This window comes from Lepidochelys olivacea (genome assembly GCF_965140295.1).
Source record: "Lepidochelys olivacea isolate rLepOli2 genome assembly, chromosome: 1".
In the NCBI taxonomy this organism is placed as follows: Eukaryota; Metazoa; Chordata; order Testudines; family Cheloniidae; genus Lepidochelys; species Lepidochelys olivacea.
This window is the reverse complement of record NC_140411.1, coordinates 178,835,434-178,854,819: the sequence shown is the minus strand read 5'-3', so window position 1 is coordinate 178,854,819 and position 19,386 is coordinate 178,835,434. Positions and strand designations below refer to the sequence as shown.

General features: G+C 43.1%; 1 protein-coding gene across 2 annotated transcripts in view; it reads right to left on the bottom strand.

The window, feature by feature from the left end:
* Window positions 1-17,665: 17,665 nt before the first annotated feature.
* Window positions 17,666-19,386, bottom strand: part of SAMSN1 (SAM domain, SH3 domain and nuclear localization signals 1) — a 120,148-nt gene continuing 118,427 nt past the window's right edge. Inside the window, exon 16 of one of the 2 annotated variants that reach the window (XM_084633339.1) lies at window positions 17,666-18,094. In XM_084633339.1, the coding sequence (XP_084489465.1) occupies window positions 17,895-18,094 (200 nt within the window). In that variant the 3' untranslated portion in view covers window positions 17,666-17,894. The remainder of the gene's footprint in view (window positions 18,095-19,386) is intronic. The other variant, XM_084633340.1, reaches the window with a different exon arrangement.

Sequence of the window (19,386 nt, the reverse complement as noted above, 5' to 3'; positions counted from 1 at the left end):
GGGAGGAAGCTGTCCAGTCCCAGCTGCGCTCCAGCCGTAGGAATTACGATACTGTTGGGGACACTGGGCACTACACTAGGTAACTTGGGAGGGTGGAAGACCACGAGTGCCCTCCTGCTCTAGGCCCAGATAAACCAAGGCCCCTTTGCTCCTTGAACCCTCTGTGATCCTGCATAACTCTGAGGAAGCTAGCACACAAACAGACAGGTTTGCACACGGCTCGCCAGCCAAGGCCAGCTTCGGCCTGGGAAACAGATAGATAAGGCAGAAATGTTTAGCAAAAACCAGTAACAAATAGGACTAAATAAGGCAAGGCTTGGGCAATGCTACTGAGGAAAAACGCAACTGGCTGCTTTAGCTGATTGGCTACGGTATTGTACGGGGCAACAGGTAATTGGTTGCATAAGCTTGTGTAGTGAAATAGGCAAAGGTATAAAATGTATACTGGAATCTGCTGCACTGCGGCAGGATTTGAGACAGCTCAGTCTCCCTGCGCCCTATTTGGAGCTCCAAATAAATCTCTCTGCTTCTCCACCCCGTTGTGGTCATTGGCGCGATGCATACCGGGCAACGAACCCAGCTGTTGCTTGCCTCGGGCACTCTGTGCCGGCAACAATACCTACAGGCAGATATCAAGGGACATGATGGAAAGGGGCTATGACCAGGACACAGTGCAGTGCAGGGTTAAAGTGAAGGAGCTGCGGAATGCCTACCACAAAGTGCAGGAGGCAAACCACCGCTCCGGTGCTGCCCCCATGATGTGCCATTTCTACAAAGAGCTGGACGTGATACTGGAGGCGATCCCACCTCCACTCCGAAGAGGACCATGGACACTTCAGAGGCCATGGCAGCCCAGAGTTCAACAAGGCAGGAGAAGGAGGAAAGCGGGAGCGAGGGTGCTGAGGAGGAGGGGGATCCGGAGCCAGAATATGGCCTGGCATCCCTAGATGCATGCAGCCAGGAGCTGTTTTCAAGCCAGGAGGAAGGTAGCCAGTCGCAGCGGACGGTGCTTGTGGAAGAACAAACAGCTTAGGAGGTGCCCAGTAAGCGGCTTTTATTTTGGGAACGGAGTTGTTCGGTGCAGGCTCTTGGGGCAAGGAGGGTTGCAGAAAGAAGGGTTAGGGCTGCATGCATGCCTAGATGCAGAATAGGGCGTTGATGTGCTCTCTCACATCGCGGTAATTGGCCTCAGTGATCTCATCGAAGGTCTCATGCAGAAGCTGGGCAGTCCGCTTGTGCAAGTTCCTTGGCAGAGCTACTGTGCTTCTTGCCCAGTCAGGCTAACATGTCCGCGCCACTGTGCTGTGAGGGGCAGGGGGACCATCACTGCACACAGTCAAGCTGCATAAGGGACGGAGCAGAAGCCGCATTGTAGTAGAAACCCTCCTTTGCTTCCCAGGTCACCCTCAGCAGCGAGATATCTTCCAGGACAAACTTATCCTGTGGAAAATGTGGGAACAGTGTTGAGTATAGTGTCCCCGTGCAGCTGTTGGCTCTCCCCCATGCACAGAACCCCAGAGGACAGTATGGCCCTGAAACAATCGTTCCCCCTTTCCCCTGTGCTTACTCACCATTTCAGGGCTCTTGTGGGTTATGTGCACTCGCTTTGGGATGGGCACTTTTTGCTATTGCGTGCACTGTGCTTGTCTTTAAGTTAGACCGAATCATTGCTCTGTCTAGTGTGAACATTGCTGCCTCTGTTAAATGTTGCATTTTGGCTTTACAGATGCAACCTTGAGATCCCTGCTGTCCTTGTTATCAACAGCCGAAAGACTGCAAAGAATCAGGAAGCACCCACGAAGAAGCAAGGAGGACCTTCTGCATGAAGTCATGCAGCAGTCCCTTACGAAAAATGAAAAAGTACAGGAGTGGCAGGAGACCAAAAGGAGGCTCTGCCAGGAGAATGTGGCTCGCCAGCAACAAACCACGGAGTGGCTCCTAAGCATTATGGAGCGCCAAGTGGACTCGATGCAGGCGCTCATAGCACTGCAGATGGAGCAGATCCGCGCCCCTCCTCCACCCCCAGCCCTCCCCCCCGGCAGCCCTTGTCCCAAAACTCTTTCCCTTTTGCCCCCATGTCACCACCAACCTACTTCCCCTAACATCCGGTTTCTTATTGCCACCAGCTGCCTCCAACACCTGTAGCTTCACCACCCAGCCCTGCAAACTACGACCCTTACCTACTGCACTCAACCCCCATCACTATGCATTTTAGACAGCCTGAAGTCCAGCACTCATTGCACAGCATTCTAGACAGGAAGGCTGAATATGATAACAGGACATACGCAAATCTGTGATTGTCCCAGTCCCCACCCCACACCTTTCCCTCCTCTCACACAGCACAGATGTGTCATGCCCTTTCTGTTTCCCCAGCCATTATGTTTTTTTCAATAAATGAATTTTTTGGCTTTGCAAACATTCTTTATTGCATTAAGTAAAAGATAGCGTAGCCCAGGAAAGCAACAGGCAGTGCAAGTCAGTGCATCATACGTAGCAAACACAGATGCCTACTAGCATTGGAACCACTGCACTTCACTCCTGTGCAGGGCACCAAACATTACTGGTGGCTTTCAGCATCGAATTGCTCCCTCAAGGCATCCCTAATAGCCCTGGTCTCTGGCTGTTTGAATTCAGCCTCCAGGTGTTGAACCTCTGTGGTCCATGCCTGAGTGAAACTTTCACCCTTCCCTTCACAAATGTTATGGAGGGTACAGCATGTGGCTATAACCGTGGGGATGTTGTCAGAGGGCCACGTTCAACTTCCCATACAGGCAGCACCAGCAGCCCTTTAAATGGCCAAAAGCATACTCAACTATCATTCTGAACTGACTCAGCCTGTTGTTGAACCGCTCCTTGCTGTGGTCAAGGCTCCCTGTTTAAGGTTTCATGAGCCATGGCGTTAAAGGGTAAGCGGGGTCTCCAAGGATCACAGTGGGCATTTCAACTTCCCCTACGGTGATCTTCTGGTTTGGGAAGAAAGTCCCGGTTTCCAGCTTCCTGAATAGGCCTGTATTCTGAAAGATGTGTGTGTCATGCACCTTTCCAGACCAGCCTGCATTAATGTCCATGAAATGCCCACGGTGATCCACAAGTGCCTGGAGAACCAGTGAGAAATACCCCTTCCGATTTAAGTACTTGGAGGCTAGGTGTGCTGGTGCCAGAATTGGAATATATGTCCCATCTATCGCCCCTCCGCAGTTAGGGAAACCCATTTGTGCAAAGCCAGCCACAATGTCATGCACGTTGCCCAGAGTTATGGTTCTTCTGAGCAGGATGTGATTAAATGGCCCTGCACACTTGCATGAACACTATTCCAATGGTCCAAACTGATTAGCGACTAATCAGTAGCTGTCTGGAGTTGTCAGCTTGCAGATTGCAATAGCCACGCGCTTCTCCACCAGTAGGGCAGCTCTCAATCTCATGTCCTTGAGCCTCAGGGTGGGGGCGAGCTCAGCACACAGTCCCATGAAAGTGGCTTTTCTCATCCGAAAGTTCTGCAGCCACTGCTTATCATCCCAGATTTGCGTGACGATGTGATCCCACCACTCAGTGCTTGTTTCCCAAGCCCAAAAGCAGCATTCCACTATGGTGGGCATGTCCGTGAATGCCACAAGCAATCTCATGTCATATGCATTATGAATGTCGACATCATCCTCAGACTCCTCACTGTCACTTTGTAACTTAAGGAATAACTCGACTGCAATTTGCGACATGCTGGCGAGACCCATCAGTATATTCCTCACAAGTTTGGGCTCCATTCCCGCAGACCAAAAGGGAAGACAGAGCGTGCAGAATAAAAACCATTGAAAGATGGCGCCAGATGTGGATGGAAGCACAGGGATGTGAAGCGATGCATCACGGGGCATTGCGACAGGATCCAGGATACCCTCCGCCCCCCACCCCACTTCCCACAAGCCATAGCGCCAGAATGGGAAGAGGTGCTCTGTGGGATAGCTGCATAATGCACCGCTCCCAATGCCACTGCAAATGCTGCAAATGTGGCCATGCCAGTGCGCTTGCAGCTGACAGTGTGAACACATGGCAGCGCTTTCCCTGCTCTGAGGGCTGGTTTAACTCCGGGAGTTCTACATCTGCAAGTGTAGCCATGCCCATAGTCTGTGGTCCAAAGGTTAGAATAGGGAACTGAGAGTCAGGTTCTAATCTCAGCCTTGACATCGACTTCCTTTGTGGCTTTAGGCAAGTCATGTAGCCTCTCTGTGCCTCATTTGTAAGATGGGGATAATAATACTTTATTTTACAGGAGTGTTATGTGGAACTCTTCATGTTTCTAAAGTATTCGCGGGGGGAGGGGGTGATCCAAAGCTTGCCCTTTAAAAGGCTCCCTTTGACTTTAATGGGATCAGAATCGGACTCTGAGATTCTCAGGAAAGCACGGGAAACGTGCACTTCTATATGAGAACACCAAGACAATTCATTTAGCTTGAACAGCTCAGTGAAATAATTCTGCATGAAGTCCCAGTTGCAGACTTCTAGGGAGAACTCAGACTGTGAAAAACCACACCCACCTCCAAGCCTTCAAACTCAGTAAAGGGGAATTTTAGCACTGTGCCCAAATCGCTGCTTTGCTGAGTTTCTGCTTGTTGAAGCAGACTCAGGATGCTGTTAGGGTGCTGGTCATGGCTCTGTAATTCTCTGTCTGACTCCCAGCCCTGGTGCAGGTTAGAGCAGCTGTGCTAACATGTGGCACTTGCAACAGCCCCAAAGGAGCCATCTGCAGCTGAACATAGCCAGAAAGCGTTGAACTCTGCGCACTCCTCCTCACGGCCCTTCCCCACTCGATCTCCTTCCTCCTCTCTCCTGACACATCCTCTGCATCGGGGCTAGCGATACCAATCGGCGGGGCTTCCTCGTGTTGAGGAATCCCTGGCTACAGTGATGTGGCTAGTCTTTTTCCCCCTCAGACCTCCTGAGCTATGTGAAGAATTTCCCCACCCCGGTTATTTACACAGCTCATGCGGAATGCAGCCAACATCGCGTACTGTTATATTTCTCCAGTTCAGTCAGTGCATCAGTATGCTACTTAATGGACCTTTAACATAATGGACAAGCATACAGAACTCTAGACCCTACAACTACTGAAACAGCAAGTAAGAGTCATCTCCTGAAGGGGCCAGGCCCAGGGGGAATTATCAGCTAAGTTAAACATAGTGATTATGTACCACATTGTTATATCACATACAGCAGATTCCGCCAAGAGCTTTTATTGCTTGGGGGCTGCCCATGTAGTACTACGAAAGGTAAAACTCCCACCGACTTCAAAATGCTTGAGCAAAGGAAAGAGAAATTACACCAATCCCAGGGCCAGTCTCTCTGCTGCCAGAAACAGAAGATTAAGCTCCAGTTTTGGTTATGGATGTCACAATATACAAGGAATTGTGTCTGACAAGCAGCTCAGCGCCTCCTGACTTTGACCTGGGGACACCTTAACTAGATCACTCTGTGCTTGACAGGGTAGGATCCCATGACATTTCCTCACTTTGGCAAAAAGCTCCATATACTCTGAGCAGAAAGCATCAAAACACATAGCAGATGTAGCTCCTTTCTGGGGGGACATAGCGGGACATCGACTGTAAATGATCCCACACTGGGAGATTCAATAGTTTAATTTCTTTGTTAGCTTTGTTATCCTCTCCAAAGTATGGGAACAAGAACTAAGGTAATAGAGCTTGATCCAGCTCCGCTGAAATTGATGGGAGACTGTAGCATGGTCTCCCAAACACATCACCAGACTCTGCCTCAGTTTCCCCACTCATGTAAATTGGAGAGCCAACTTGCTAGCCAGTGCGTCAATGACGCTCCCACCGGTGGCAATATTTCATTTCCTTTTCCAAGGAGTGCATTTATCATTCAAACACAGCTCAGCATCAATCAAGACAGGTAACCCAGGTCCTGGAACCTACTGCCCCCTAAGGTCTGTGCCTCAGAGGGCTTGGGCTTGGGTTGCTGCCAGCTACACAGCAGGTATCCCCAGCCACACCTAGCTAGTACAGTTAGAGTGACCAGACATCCTATATTATTGGGACCATCCCGATAGTAGGGGCTTTGCCATATATATACATATGTATGTATATATATATACACACCACGCCCCCCCCCCCCGAGGATTTTTCACACTTGCTATCTGATCACCCTAAGTACAGTGGCAACCCCCTTCCCCCATGTCATTTTCCTGACCTTAGAGCCCCCCATTCTCCCCTTTAAGAGAGTTGCTTCTCGGCCTCTTATCTTACCACTTAGAAGGCAACTGATTAGTCACAGGTTGGGGAAAAGCCCATTTTCTTTAAAAGTCCATCCCACTCTATGATCGAGACTTTCCATTCACTTCAGTAAGTGCTGGATCAAGCCTCATAGTACTTTGATGAAATGGAACTTAAACTGTCTAGGGACTGTATCCTGCTGTGATTCTGTAGTGTCTAGGGATTCCCTTTTCCCTTATTACGAAGCTTCACTTCCTCATAAAAATATACACTATGCTTTGCTAGGGAAAGTTCTGTCCATAATCCTATAATAAATAAAGTTCAAGAACCCGTCACCACTTTGCAGTGGAAATTATGGAAGAGGAGACAATAAATTGGTTTAAAACTAATGTTAAAATCATAATAATCTGGGGCTTCATGCAAAATCCGTTGAATTCAATTGAAGTATTTAAACTGACTTCAGTGGGCTTGCAACCATTCCTCTAGGAAGAAACATCCTGCAGATTAAAGGCCAGATTCTCTGATGGTGTAACTCTGAGACAATAGGCCTGTGCCAGCTGAGAATATGGCCCTAACTAGCTTTCAGTTGAAGAAAAAAAAATCTATTATGTTTGTCATTAATAAATTTAGTAGAACAAAACAAACAAACAAGACAAAGCTCATTATTTTGTGGATTCTACCAGAAGCAATTAATGAGCTCCTCATACTGCGAATTAACTAAGACATTCCCCAGAGCTATGCAACCATCTGCTGACTAACATCTTTACTACTGGTGCAAAACCAAGGAAGTGAGCAAGAAAGCCATGTTGTCTTTCACTGCAGTAGAAACTGGACAAATACAAACAATGTTGAGTTACAGAGTCTGAGGTTCAGATCCTACAAAGACTTATGCACATTCCTAAGTTTACTTATGTGACTCATCCCATTGACTTCAGTAGAACTACTCACGTGAGTAAAGTTAGGCATATGCTTTGGAACTCCTTGCCAGCTCTCAGGGCCTAACACTCAGCATGTTCCCACTGCTCTTCACATAACCAGAGGCATGTCTTATGTTTCAGACTCCAGTAATATCATAGTTCAAGCCTCTGGTATTGCCTAAGTCCTCCAGGAAAAGGAGAAGATCCAGGGCTTAATATTTCATATTTATATTAAAAATATCTCTGCAAAACAAGCAGAGAAAAAAGAATTAAAATCGTAGAAACCATCTTTATATATTATAAAGTCAACAAACAATTTTTTTCCCTGCCATTCTCCATCCAGATATATTTTGATCCATTCCATTATTACTACCTTTGCAGCAGGTCATGTCAAGCTCGCTATTCAGCTGCTCCCTAGCTCTTAGCTAGGCTACTTTATAAATCCTTAAAAAAATAAATAAGTAAGGCTGAGTGGGAGGGACAGCACCTCTGTCTTCTGGAGATCAACCCAGATAGCTACAAAGTTCCTCCAAAATCCTGTTATTCCAGTTAATAGCCATTTGGCACATTGATTACACCTACCATCCCAGCCCTTAAAAAATAATTTATAACAGAACTTTGAACGTTTCCTGGCTCAGTGCATTTTTTAATATACTGGATCATTTGGATCAGTGTCTTTGTTCACCTTTCAGAGTAGCAGCCGTGTTAGTCTGTATTCGCAAAAAGAAAAGGAGGACTTGTGGCACCTTAGAGACTAAACAATTTATTTGAGCATAAGCTTTCGTGAGCTACAGCTCACTTCATCAGATGCAACGTAGCTCACGAAAGCTTATGCTCAAATAAATTGGTGAGTCTGTAAGGTGCCACTAGTCCTCCTTTTCTTTTTGTTTACCTTATATTTCATGAGTAAGTAAATTGTGGGAGGTTAACCTTTTCTGTAAAAAAATAGGAATTTATGCGGGACTCTGTATAGCATGAGGGCTAGAGGAACTGAATCTCAGTTGACATAGTTAATATTTTGTCTGACTTCTCCTTGCCCTTTACTAGTTAGTGGAATGTTTTTAACATGGAAAAAATATTTTGGAAAAAAAAATGTCATAGTCTCTGCATTGTCTGTTCATAACCTGGATAGTTACTCCCCATAGCAACACTGCCTGCTCTGGCTACCATTCATGCATGGAATACATTCTTCGTAGGTGATTTATGACATTTAAAAGCCCAGGTGATGGTGTGGGCTTCGTAGATGCTCAGTGCTTAAGCGGTCTATTTGCCACATAACATCTAATCCAGATCTAGCAGGCAGCAGTGTGCCACGGCACTGCTTGAATGCTAGGATAGTCATCCAAGCGGTATGAAAGATTTCTCCAAAGACTGATGTTTGCAATTAACCGAATTACTTCAACAGGGTGTAGACAGGACAGATTTAAAATGGAACTGGTTACCTTGCCAGTGGCTGGATGATGATACTGCTGTGCCATTTGAGAGAGAAGAAAATCTTTCTCTGTCAGTTCTCAGAGAAGAAGTTCCCGCTGTGATAGCAGATCTAGCGTGCATGCTTGATTTAATGCACTCAATTAACATTTTCTTGTAATTAACGTCTGTGTCTGACGAGTCTTGTGGAAACTATAAGGCCTGGAGTGGAGGATCTAGGAATCTTGTAAGAATATAATGTCTTGAATCGATTTTTTTGTTTAATGTTTCATCACTCTGCAACCAATTGATCGTTCTTTGAATAAAATCGTAGCATAACTCTATGGCAACACTTGTGATTTATTTTCACTTAGCTAATCAAAATGTTGTTTCACAAGACCCCGATGTTCAAGATGCCTTGTAGGAAGTATTACCTTACACCAAGTTGGCTTACTCAGATGGCATGTTTCTTGTAGTACTATCAGACTAAAAGGCATGATTTATTAGGCATACCTGCCTCCACCTACTATCTGTTGTGGGGGGACAGACTTGTCTCACTGAGAAGTTTTTTAATGGGCAAGAAGTCATACTAAATATATTTCTGTTTCAGGAAATACAGCAACTCAGCAAATCTCAAATCAATAGCTTTTAGGCTGGATTTCCCCTTTGTAAATTAAACAAACGGATTAGCAGCAGGACATTTCTAGCACAGTGTGTACAGAATAGCGATTCATCTCCAGCTAGTAGGAGCCAAGAATCTAATTTCCAACTATATAATGCAGAAACTATAACTCCAAGGTTCAGAAATATGATTTTATGGTTTAAGAGGTCTTTTAGCAACTGAAAACACTTTTAAACTGTTTTGCTTCTCAGAAAAACCACAAACAAAAATACTGCGATGAGAGAAAATTACAACAGCTCATCCCATATAGCTGGATTTCAACTGTGTATGCCAATGGTCAGCTGATGATTATTTCTCTGAGGCATGAAAATAACTGCTCTTTATTTTGTTACTTTATCTCCCCTTACAAATTGAAAGAAGTATTGGATTTTCAGATCTGCAGTAGCAGGGCAATGATAATTAAAGTTTTGGAAGGGCTAAACAAGGAATCAAGAAGAGTCAAGGAGCAATGATAGCTACACATTATCATTTAGTACTTGGCTACTGGTCCATTTGCCAGTGGTTGGGATGAAAATTACTGCAACAGTGAGGTCTAACACAGAGGCTAATGCACCACTCAGTGCCCAGGCTTGAAGTGGGACCCAAGTGTTGCACAAGCCTCATGCTGAGCCTCTGCACAGGGGTGACTTTCACCCCAAATAAATACATATTTTTGGCTACTTTGAGTGTCTGTGCCTAGGTTTTTTCAGGGTTGAGTATTATATTTCTGTGGGGGTAAATAATAGCAGCATCAGGAAAATTGCACCATGAGCAAGATTTTGAAAGGTATTTAGGCATTGAGAGATGTAGATCAGCATCTAGTGGGATTGAAATCAATGGACTTTTGAAAATCTCACCAGGGATTTACGGCACCTAAATGCCTTTAAAAATCTGGAAAGTGCTGACTGACTACATGAGGTTCAGAGTTCCTAAAGAGCACTGAAGATGGAGGAGGTAGAGAGTTCCCTATTACCCCATTTTAAGTAGCTGTTCTGTCTAGGGAAGGGGAAGAACCATGTGGATTGCCCGAGTAGTGTCATGATCATAAACACTTGGGAACAAGAAACATGTTTGTGGAACAAAGCTGTGCTAATAAAAGTGGTTCATATTGCTAGCTTCACTTTCCACATTCTTTTCAGAATTCTGGAACAACAGTCTATCACATGTCAACAGTTGGTTAAGGGGTCTGATCCAATGTCTATTTAAACCAACAGGAGTTTTTCTATTGATTTTAATGGGCATTAGATCAGGCCCAAGGTAAGGGGTACTAATAGGCAGAACTCTTTAAAATGACCGGTAGAAATAGATAGGTCCAAAGAAACAAAATCTCCACCTATGCACAAGGGACCTAGATTCTTCTGCGTCTTTGATCATTGTAATTACAAATATCTGCATTTAAAGTTCTTGGCATACTGTGTTCTCCCAAAGACCAATACTTTAGACATCAACCAACTGCCTTTGCTTCTATTCTTTCTAAAACATTGATGGGCCTTTCAGTTAGTGATGTGTGCATAATTCCATAAGAGTGCTTCCAATAGCCACCAGACCATTGGTAAAAAGTCTTCCTAATTAAACAGAGTATGTAAGCACCTGACAGACTTTAAAATATTGACATTCTACAGCCAAAAAGGGGTGTGGTGGAGGTGGACAAAACCCCACTGGAGTGTTTAAAACATCTAGGCCATTTTCAGTAAGGATTTCTACTTCAAGAGACATGCTAATATAGCCTTGGACTAATGTACGTAGCTGAAGCTTTACTAGGATGAATTTTATCCTTTCAGGCACACATGCTACAGCCCTTTCTTGTTCTGAATCCATATGATTCTAGGCTGAATAATGAAACCTTTTCAAAAGATTTATGCAGCGGCATTTCAAGAGATACCTATGCAATTTCAGCCAGTACCTTCTTTCTCCAGACCCTCCTCAGTCTAAAACTTTTAGGAAAGATCCATAACTGAAAATTTCTTCATCACCAAATGCTGGAATTGCTGATGTGCTGGTGAAAAAAAAGGATCCTATGCTGCTTTTGTTCTGGTACAAGCTGGCTAGCAGAAATTGGGGTTAACTGACCTTTAGAGTGGATACTCAGGATAGAAGTAAAGCTATAAACATACAATGCAAGTTATTTGAAATCATATTGTATTAATTGACGTTCATTGTGCATCTTTCTGTTGTTTATTGCTGGTTACTGATGTGAAGTTTGTTGATATTATAGGTAGGGCAAACATCTGTTTCATATAAATAGGATTTTCAGTTGAATAGGTTTTAATTAGATGAACCCCCTCTACTTGCTTTTGAAATTATGAGGTACAGTAACTCTGTTATATCTAGAATCTTATATTGTTGAATCATATCTCTTGTAAATTTGTTTGCTTTTTTGGCAAATATCATCTAAATTCGGTGCCAATTCCTCAACAATAAATGAATTCTCCAGCATATGGTATTAAAATATGGCGCTGCAGAGACCAACCTAACTTGGAGGATCTGGGCCTGAGTCAACACCGATCCCATAGGTGGGCTGTCTGACTGACAGGTCAGGATGCAAAAAGCACAGGTTCTTTCCACTGGTAGACAGTCAACCCGCTTCCTCGCTAACCACCCTACTACCTACTAATGCAGATTCTCCTTCTAATGTTTTTTGACATCATGTAATGGTTTTTGTCTCCTTGCATGAATATACCCTGTAGGTAGCAGTTCTACATCCAAAATATAATTTCTGTCATAGACTCAGACAGAGAGGATCAACTTTACTGATGATATGGTTAGTTTCTGGAAAGAAATGCACCACATTTAACAGTAGCAATTCTCCTAACATCTAATTGCCTGTATATCTAGTTACGTGTAATTGTAAGACTATCTGTACTAATTCCATCTTGTGACTCCCAATAGTATTACACACCATGGGGATCGTCTGTAAAAACACAGATGGAACCAAACACAGAAATAAAAAAATCAGAGAACTGGACTGCGTTAGGGAAGTAAAAACCAGTGTCTTTCCAGTTTGGTATCAGCTGAAGGGAGGTGTCATAAATATAAAGGGAAGGGTAAACCCCTTTGAAATCCCTCCTGGCCAGGGGAAAGCTCCTCTCACCTGTAAAGGGTTAAGAAGCTAAAGGTAACCTCGCTGGCACCTGACCAAAATGACCAATGAGGAGACAAGATACTTTCAAAAGCTGGGAGGAGGGAGAGAAATAAAGGGTCTGTGTCTATCTGTAGTCGTCTTGGCCGGGGATAGACCAGGAATGGAGTCTTAGAACTTTTAGTAAGTAATCTAGCTAGGTATGTGTTAGATTATGATTTCTTTAAATGGCTGAGAAAAGAATTGTGCTGAATAGAATAACTATTTCTGTCTGTGCATCTTTTTTGTAACTTAAGGTTTTGCCTAGAGGGGTTCTCTATGTTTTTGAATCTAATTACCCTGTAAGATATCTACCATCCTGATTTTACAGGGGGGATTTCTTTATTTCTATTTACTTCTATTTTTTATTAAAAGTCTTCTTGTAAAAAACTGAATGCTTTTTCATTGTTCTCAGATCCAAGGGTTTGGGTCTGTGGTCACCTATGCAAATTGGTGAGGCTTTTTATCCAACATTTCCCAGGAAAGGGGGGGTGCAAGTGTTGGGAAGATTGTTCATTGTTCTTAAGATCCAAGGGTCTGGGTCTGTAGTCACCTAGGCAAATTGGTGAGGCTTTTTACCAAACCTTGTCCAGGAAGTGGGGTGCAGGGTTTTGGGAAGTATTTTGGGGGGAAAGATGCGTCCAAACAGCTCTTCCCCAGTAACCAGTATTAGTTTGGTGGTGGTAGCGGCCAGTCCAAGGACAACGGGTGGAATATTTTGTACCTTGGGGAAGTTTTGACCTAAGCTGGTAAAGATAAGCTTAGGAGGTTTTTTCATGCAGGTCCCCACATCTGTACCCTAGAGTTCAGAGTGGGGGAGGAACCTTGACAGGAGGCAACAAAGGGACAGACATTTGCTAGTTCACAGATCTAATCACAATGGCTTTCCATCCATAATCAGTGAAAAAGACATAAACCCTTCATAAAATGACAGATCATATGTTTTAGTTCATTACAATTGAGCAAAGTCAGTACTGTTACTGTTTAGCAAAAGAAAATACTAAGGAGTTGGCTAAATGTCGTGTAGCCGTGTTTGTACTGCTAACGTACGGTAGCACTTTCATCAGTCACACTAATAGTCTAGCTTCTTCAGAAAGCTTGTTGACATTTAATACTAAAATAATAAATAATAAATTCAATTTTCATTAATACAGCAAGCCAAGTGGGTATTTACTGTAGCAGGCTATCCTGATATTGTTCATTTTACTAAATATATCTGCTCTAGGAAACACGCTCGTGATTAACCTCCAAAACAGGGGAAGCATTAGAGACAACTCAGGATATGGTAAGGTGGTGTGTTGGAGAGATTTGTATGAAGGAACGTGAGTCCTTTGGTTTGACTTTTTTTCATTTTGCTAGAAAGCTGATTTTCCTGTCCTGCCCTGAGTAACTTTGAGTTGCCCTCCCATTTACACATGTGCTCTGTAAAGTACAATGTTAGTGGAGAAGATATTTAAAAAGCTCTCTGCATTTAAGATGGTGTTTGGAGCCAGTATGGGACTGTTCTCATGTGATATGGCAGACAATGCAGAGAGGGTTGAAGCACAATGTTCTGTTGAGCACCATACTTGAAGAGTACCATGTTTATGCTTTCAAAAGCTTGGGTGCCTGATGTTCAGAGAGTCTGCTGAGAACTCACAAGTGCAGCTGAAGTCTGTGGGAGCTGCACATATACTCAGCACTTCTGAGGCCAGGCCAGCAGCATCTAAAAATGATAACTCAAAACCTGAGCAAGAAGAGTAGAGAGAGTTTTTGAAAATTTGTCCCTAACTGGTTTGTTGAAAGTTACGAAGCAAGTCCAGGACAGAGCTGTGAATAGAACTCAGCTTCTGGCTCTCAGTCTGGTGTCCTAGCCCTACATCCCAGGAGCTCCTCAGTGTAGCAACTACCTCTCTCTCTTTCTGAGTTTTCCCAGCACCCAGAAAAGGTGCTTATTTGAAGCATGGGCACAAGGCATGCTCCAAAATCCACTTAAGTCAATAATTATAGCTGCACAATACACAAATATTGTTTACATTTCAGTCCCCAAGTCTGACTACAATACCACAGCAACCTGTTTGGAACCCTTCCCCCCCCTTTTTTTTTTAAATGAATACACATTACTAAAGGAAACCTCAGCTTGCTCTTTATGTCAACTTTGCCCCATTCTGGAACATCACTGAAAGCCAATCATTTATATTACATCTCATAAAAAAGAGAGGGAATTGATGAATTACAAACTCTCCTCTATCTTGTACCTTGTGTAGTCACCTGGGCAAAGTCAGAAGAAAATGCTCCTAGATCAGAATTCTGCAGTCACCTACACTGCCTACAGTGGTTTACACCCACTTTGTACACGGCTAATTGAATGTGCACGGAACCAAGCATTGGCAAATCAGGCCCATTGAGTTTCAAGAGATTTATAACAAAAGGAGAAGTCAGGGAGCAGATTCCAAGGTCGTGCAGGCCAATCTCTGTGGGTTTTTAGGGCCTCTATGTGACACGTTGGTTCCTTCTATGGTGCTGTGTGGCCACTGGCCAGCCTTCACCTAAGAAGCACAGCTCCCATAGAAGTCCTGTTTCTGTTGACTCCTCTGACTGTGAAATACTTCTCTCCCCGTTTGATCGGAGGAAAGTGATGAGCAGAAGGCAATGCTGCTAAAAGTAACACTGACTTCTGCATTGGTATCATCCATGACTCTGCACTGTGAAATCCAGGGCCTCTTCAACTATTTCTACTTTGTTTTGCTCCTTCCCACACACCCTGCAATGAAGGGAAATGTAGAGCTCCCCATTTTGTCTGACTAGGACCGAGGATCCTACACTCCCTCAATTATGAGGCACAGAGGCGTCAATAAGTGAAATAGAGCATAAAACGGCCCCGAAGGAGTGAAAGGGAGGGCCTCCACAGCATGCTCCCCTCCCCCGACCTTCCTGGCAGCCTTTGGAACCTCCTCAAGTTGACATAAGTCTTTTCTTAAAATTTCTCACCATTGCTACCACTGGGGCAGCTCATTTTTTACCTAGGCCATATTTAGACAAGACAACATTGAAGCCAATAGGCGATTGCTTGAGTAAGGACTCCAGGTTTAATCCATGCTCAGGGCAATTAACAGAATTGCTGTGAGGTGCAAGAAGGCTGTACATGCGTGTTGCCCGTAACCTGATTTTTTTAAGCTTTGTGGTGTACAATTTCCTCATCATTTTTCTCAGAATTGCTTGAGCGAGCGGAAATTTCTCAATGTGAGATGTAATCATTTAGCCTTCACAGGAAGTTGCAAATGGCTTAAATAAATTTAGTTACTTTGACACATTTTCCAGCACACACAACGATTTGGGCAGATACTGACTGTGTTTCTAACTGGTTTGGGACACAAACAGCTAAACACACAGTTCACATCCACACTTTTAATGAGTGGCTAATAGTCAGTCTGTCAATTATAACTGTCCACCCCCCTTGCCATCAACTGAATCTGGTGCATGGGTTGGTTCCTGTAAAAAAACGGGCAGGTGGATATTTTGCTAAACACACAGCCACACCTAACTGTGTCACTGTAACTGATTAAACGAGTCCTCTCTCTTCCTATAAATCCATACAATTAGATATCCCACAGAACATGTGTGTCACTCTATATGCCTGCCTTTGTGGACTCTAATCACTCACGCATAGGCTATCCTAGAGATCTTACCTGGCTGTCACCTGAACATGCTTCTCTGGAACAAAAGTTGCTACCATTGATTTAGCTCATGTCGGTACCGTATGTGTCCGTATACAGATGTTTACTGAAATAACTTATTAGAAATACATTAGGAAACTGATTTAGTGAAGCTGGTGCAAGTTTCTGTGTAGAGATGCCCTAAAAAAAAATTCCATTTTGGCTCATGCATCATCAAAGGCTTGTTAAGTGAGTTCTAATTGCAGATCCTTTTTCCGTAGTTATATGAGAACCCACTTAGCCTGACATACAGATGCCAGCTCCAGTCTGCAGGCCTGGAAGTTAACAAGAAAACACAACCTAAGCCTATCTTGCTCCTTGTGAACACAGCATGTTTGATATGGAAGTCATTAACATACAGAGAGTATGGAATCCCACAATGCCGTGTTCACAAAGTAACTTTTCAGAGTAGAACCACACCTTATGGTTCTGAGGCCAACATGAACACACCCATTGCACTATGGCATTTAGTGACAGGTAGAGAGAAGGCTGTCAAAACAGTTTTCATTGTAAATTCCCATTTTCACTTGTTCATAACTTCCTCGGAAATTCTCTTTTTGAGAAACTTTCCAGACTTGGTCTCTTCTGAAGGGTGATTTTTAAAAAAATGTCAGCAAGCTAGTGGAAACTATTCAACATAGATATAATTTATGAAAATGTGTGACTAACAGGTGAGAGAGGAAGTCACTACATTAATTTGATACAGATTATGCATGATAAAAAATACTCAGTAGATGTCTCATATATTATGTTACCATTATAAACATACAGTCTTTGAAAAGTTAGTGTCCACATTAAAAAGTTTTTAAGAGTTTCAATCACATAGTTCTGTTTATTGTCAAAGGAAGTACTTCAAGAAGAAGGGAAAAGCAAATAAAAGGTATATTCTAGTGTAAAATACATGGGGAAATGATGATTAGCTGTTGTATGGAGTACACTGATAATATATACCAATGTATTAGCTATTGGCTTTTGCATACAAACAAGTATTTCTACTGACAAATTTCATGCTAAGCGCACAAGGAAGGAGTTTCACCAAAAATAATAATGAAAGCTCAGTTGTGGATATCAGTTAATTGCTAATAGCTCTCGCTTTCATTTCACAATGTTTAGAAAGACTGTAAATAGTAATAAAAAGATAAATGTGTACAAAATTCAAACTGCAAGTTGCTCCTAAAGGCTACTGAAGACAGAGGGCCGGATTCTCATTTACACTAAGGCCCCTTTGCACCATGGTAATGTAAAGAGGCCTTCAAGTGGCTGAAATTTCCTTTATGCCCACATTACACAGCAGAGTGGTGTAAAGCAGCTTTAATGTAAATGTGAGTCAGACCCAGTACTTTTCATAGTACTGTAGAATATCAACCCTAATCACCTTTTTATTATGCTGGTGTACTGGTGAAAAGTCTGTTTTGTACAAATATCAGAGAAACATTCCTCAGAAGATAAAAAAGGACAATAATTAATATTTAGCTTTTAAAATAAATATGTACACTATTTACAATATTTCAGAATGTTTCAGAAGATAACATATCCAGAACTATGTGCCAATGCCTAAAAATAACTCCCTGTTCTTTTAATAGAAAATGATTTTATATCTATATCTATATATATAGCAGTTATTTATTTTCCCTTCAGTCAACTGTTCAAGAATTAATAAACAAGGAAAGTATGGACATTATTTTCGTCAACCAAGATTCAGGTACACAGTGTCCATATATTGAATAAAGTCAAAAATATTGTACTTCAGCTGGAAACCCTAAGAGTGCTTTCGATGTTGAGAATATTTGCAACCTATTATTGTGCTGCCATACTAGCAAGTTAGCTTAACGTATCTGATAGTCCTGTCTGCAAAGCTGCAGAAAAGCACATATATCAGTTGGTCTCAGTGATGGTGATTGTCTGTAGCACGTCAGATAGGTTTTCTGTATCTAGCTCTTCTTTGCCATTATCTGAATTTTCCGATAAGATGTAACATCCAGAGTCTCTCGGACAGTCATTTACCTCTGACTTGTTAAAGCTGAGATCGGGCCTTAAGGTCAGGGTCTGTTGCTCATTTTGATGTTCTTGTTCAGCTGTAAAAAATGAAAATGAAAATGTTATGAACCCCCCTGACCAACACTTAGATGATTACAAGATTGTTCTTGGAGCACTGCAGAAACTGAATTGGCAAACTGCCGATCTATTAGCGCTGTACCTTATATCTGTTAGAAATTGAAGCCTTAGAAATCAAAGGATTGATCGTTATCGCTACAGGATGTCAACAGCCACTGTAGCCCACTCAACATCAACACGATCCTGCAATACATTGCTCACAGGTGGATACCTGAACCCCAAAGAAGACAAAAGGACTGTGTATTGGTTCAAGGGTCTGCTTGTGCAAAGTGCATTGCAACGCTGGGGCCTATATGCCTGACTCTTCCCCTTCCCTCACTTTCAAAACCCTTTTAAAGACCAATTCAGTATCATCTAACGTTCCAGTTTTCAATGTGCCCTCAACCTTCTGTGATTGATGTGTACTGTAGTGTAGCCGCTGGATTTAGGCTGTGTCTACACTACGCAGCTTTTAGCACACAGCTGTGTCACTACAGCCGTGCCGCTAACAAATGCGCAGTGTAGTTGCTGTTTGTTGGTGGGAGAGAGCTCTCCGGCCGACAAAAAACTTCCACACCCAGCGAGCAGTGGTAGCTTTGTTGGCAGGAGAGCACTCCTGACGACAAAGCGCTGTTTACCCCGGTGCTTTTCCTCGACAAAACTCTTGTCTTTTGGGGTGTGAGTGTTTTTTTAACACCTCTGAATGATAAAAGTTTTATTCTTCACTTGCCAGTGCAGACAGAGCCTTAGTGTATTTATTTACAGTACTGGGTATGTTAACCATGCCATACAACTGCAAGATTTTCAAAAGCGCCCACAAAGACGGCCAGATTTGCCAAAGAGCTCAGTTCCCATTTTGGTAGCAAAATGAAGTGGCCAGCTTTTCAAAAGCAATAAGGATCAGATTTTTAAAGATGTGTAGGTGTTGCTGTACTCAGCATTGCAAAGCCTAACTGGGTTAGGCACTTAAGTCTCATTTTCAAAAGGGACTTAGGCACTTTGGATTTCAATGGGACTTAGGCACTGAGCCTAAATCTCATTGAAATTCAAAATCCCTTTTGAAAATGAGACTTGGGCTTTGCAATGCTGAGTGCAGCAAGGACTAAATACCTTTAAAAATCTGGACCATAGCTTTTCAGTGAGAGCTGCTGGTGCTCAGCATTTCTGAAAATCTGGCCATACATAAATAAAGGACGAGAGAGATTTTCAAAGGCACAAAGGGCACTTAGTCACACAACTCCCATTCATGCCGTTGAAAATCCCCCCATTCATG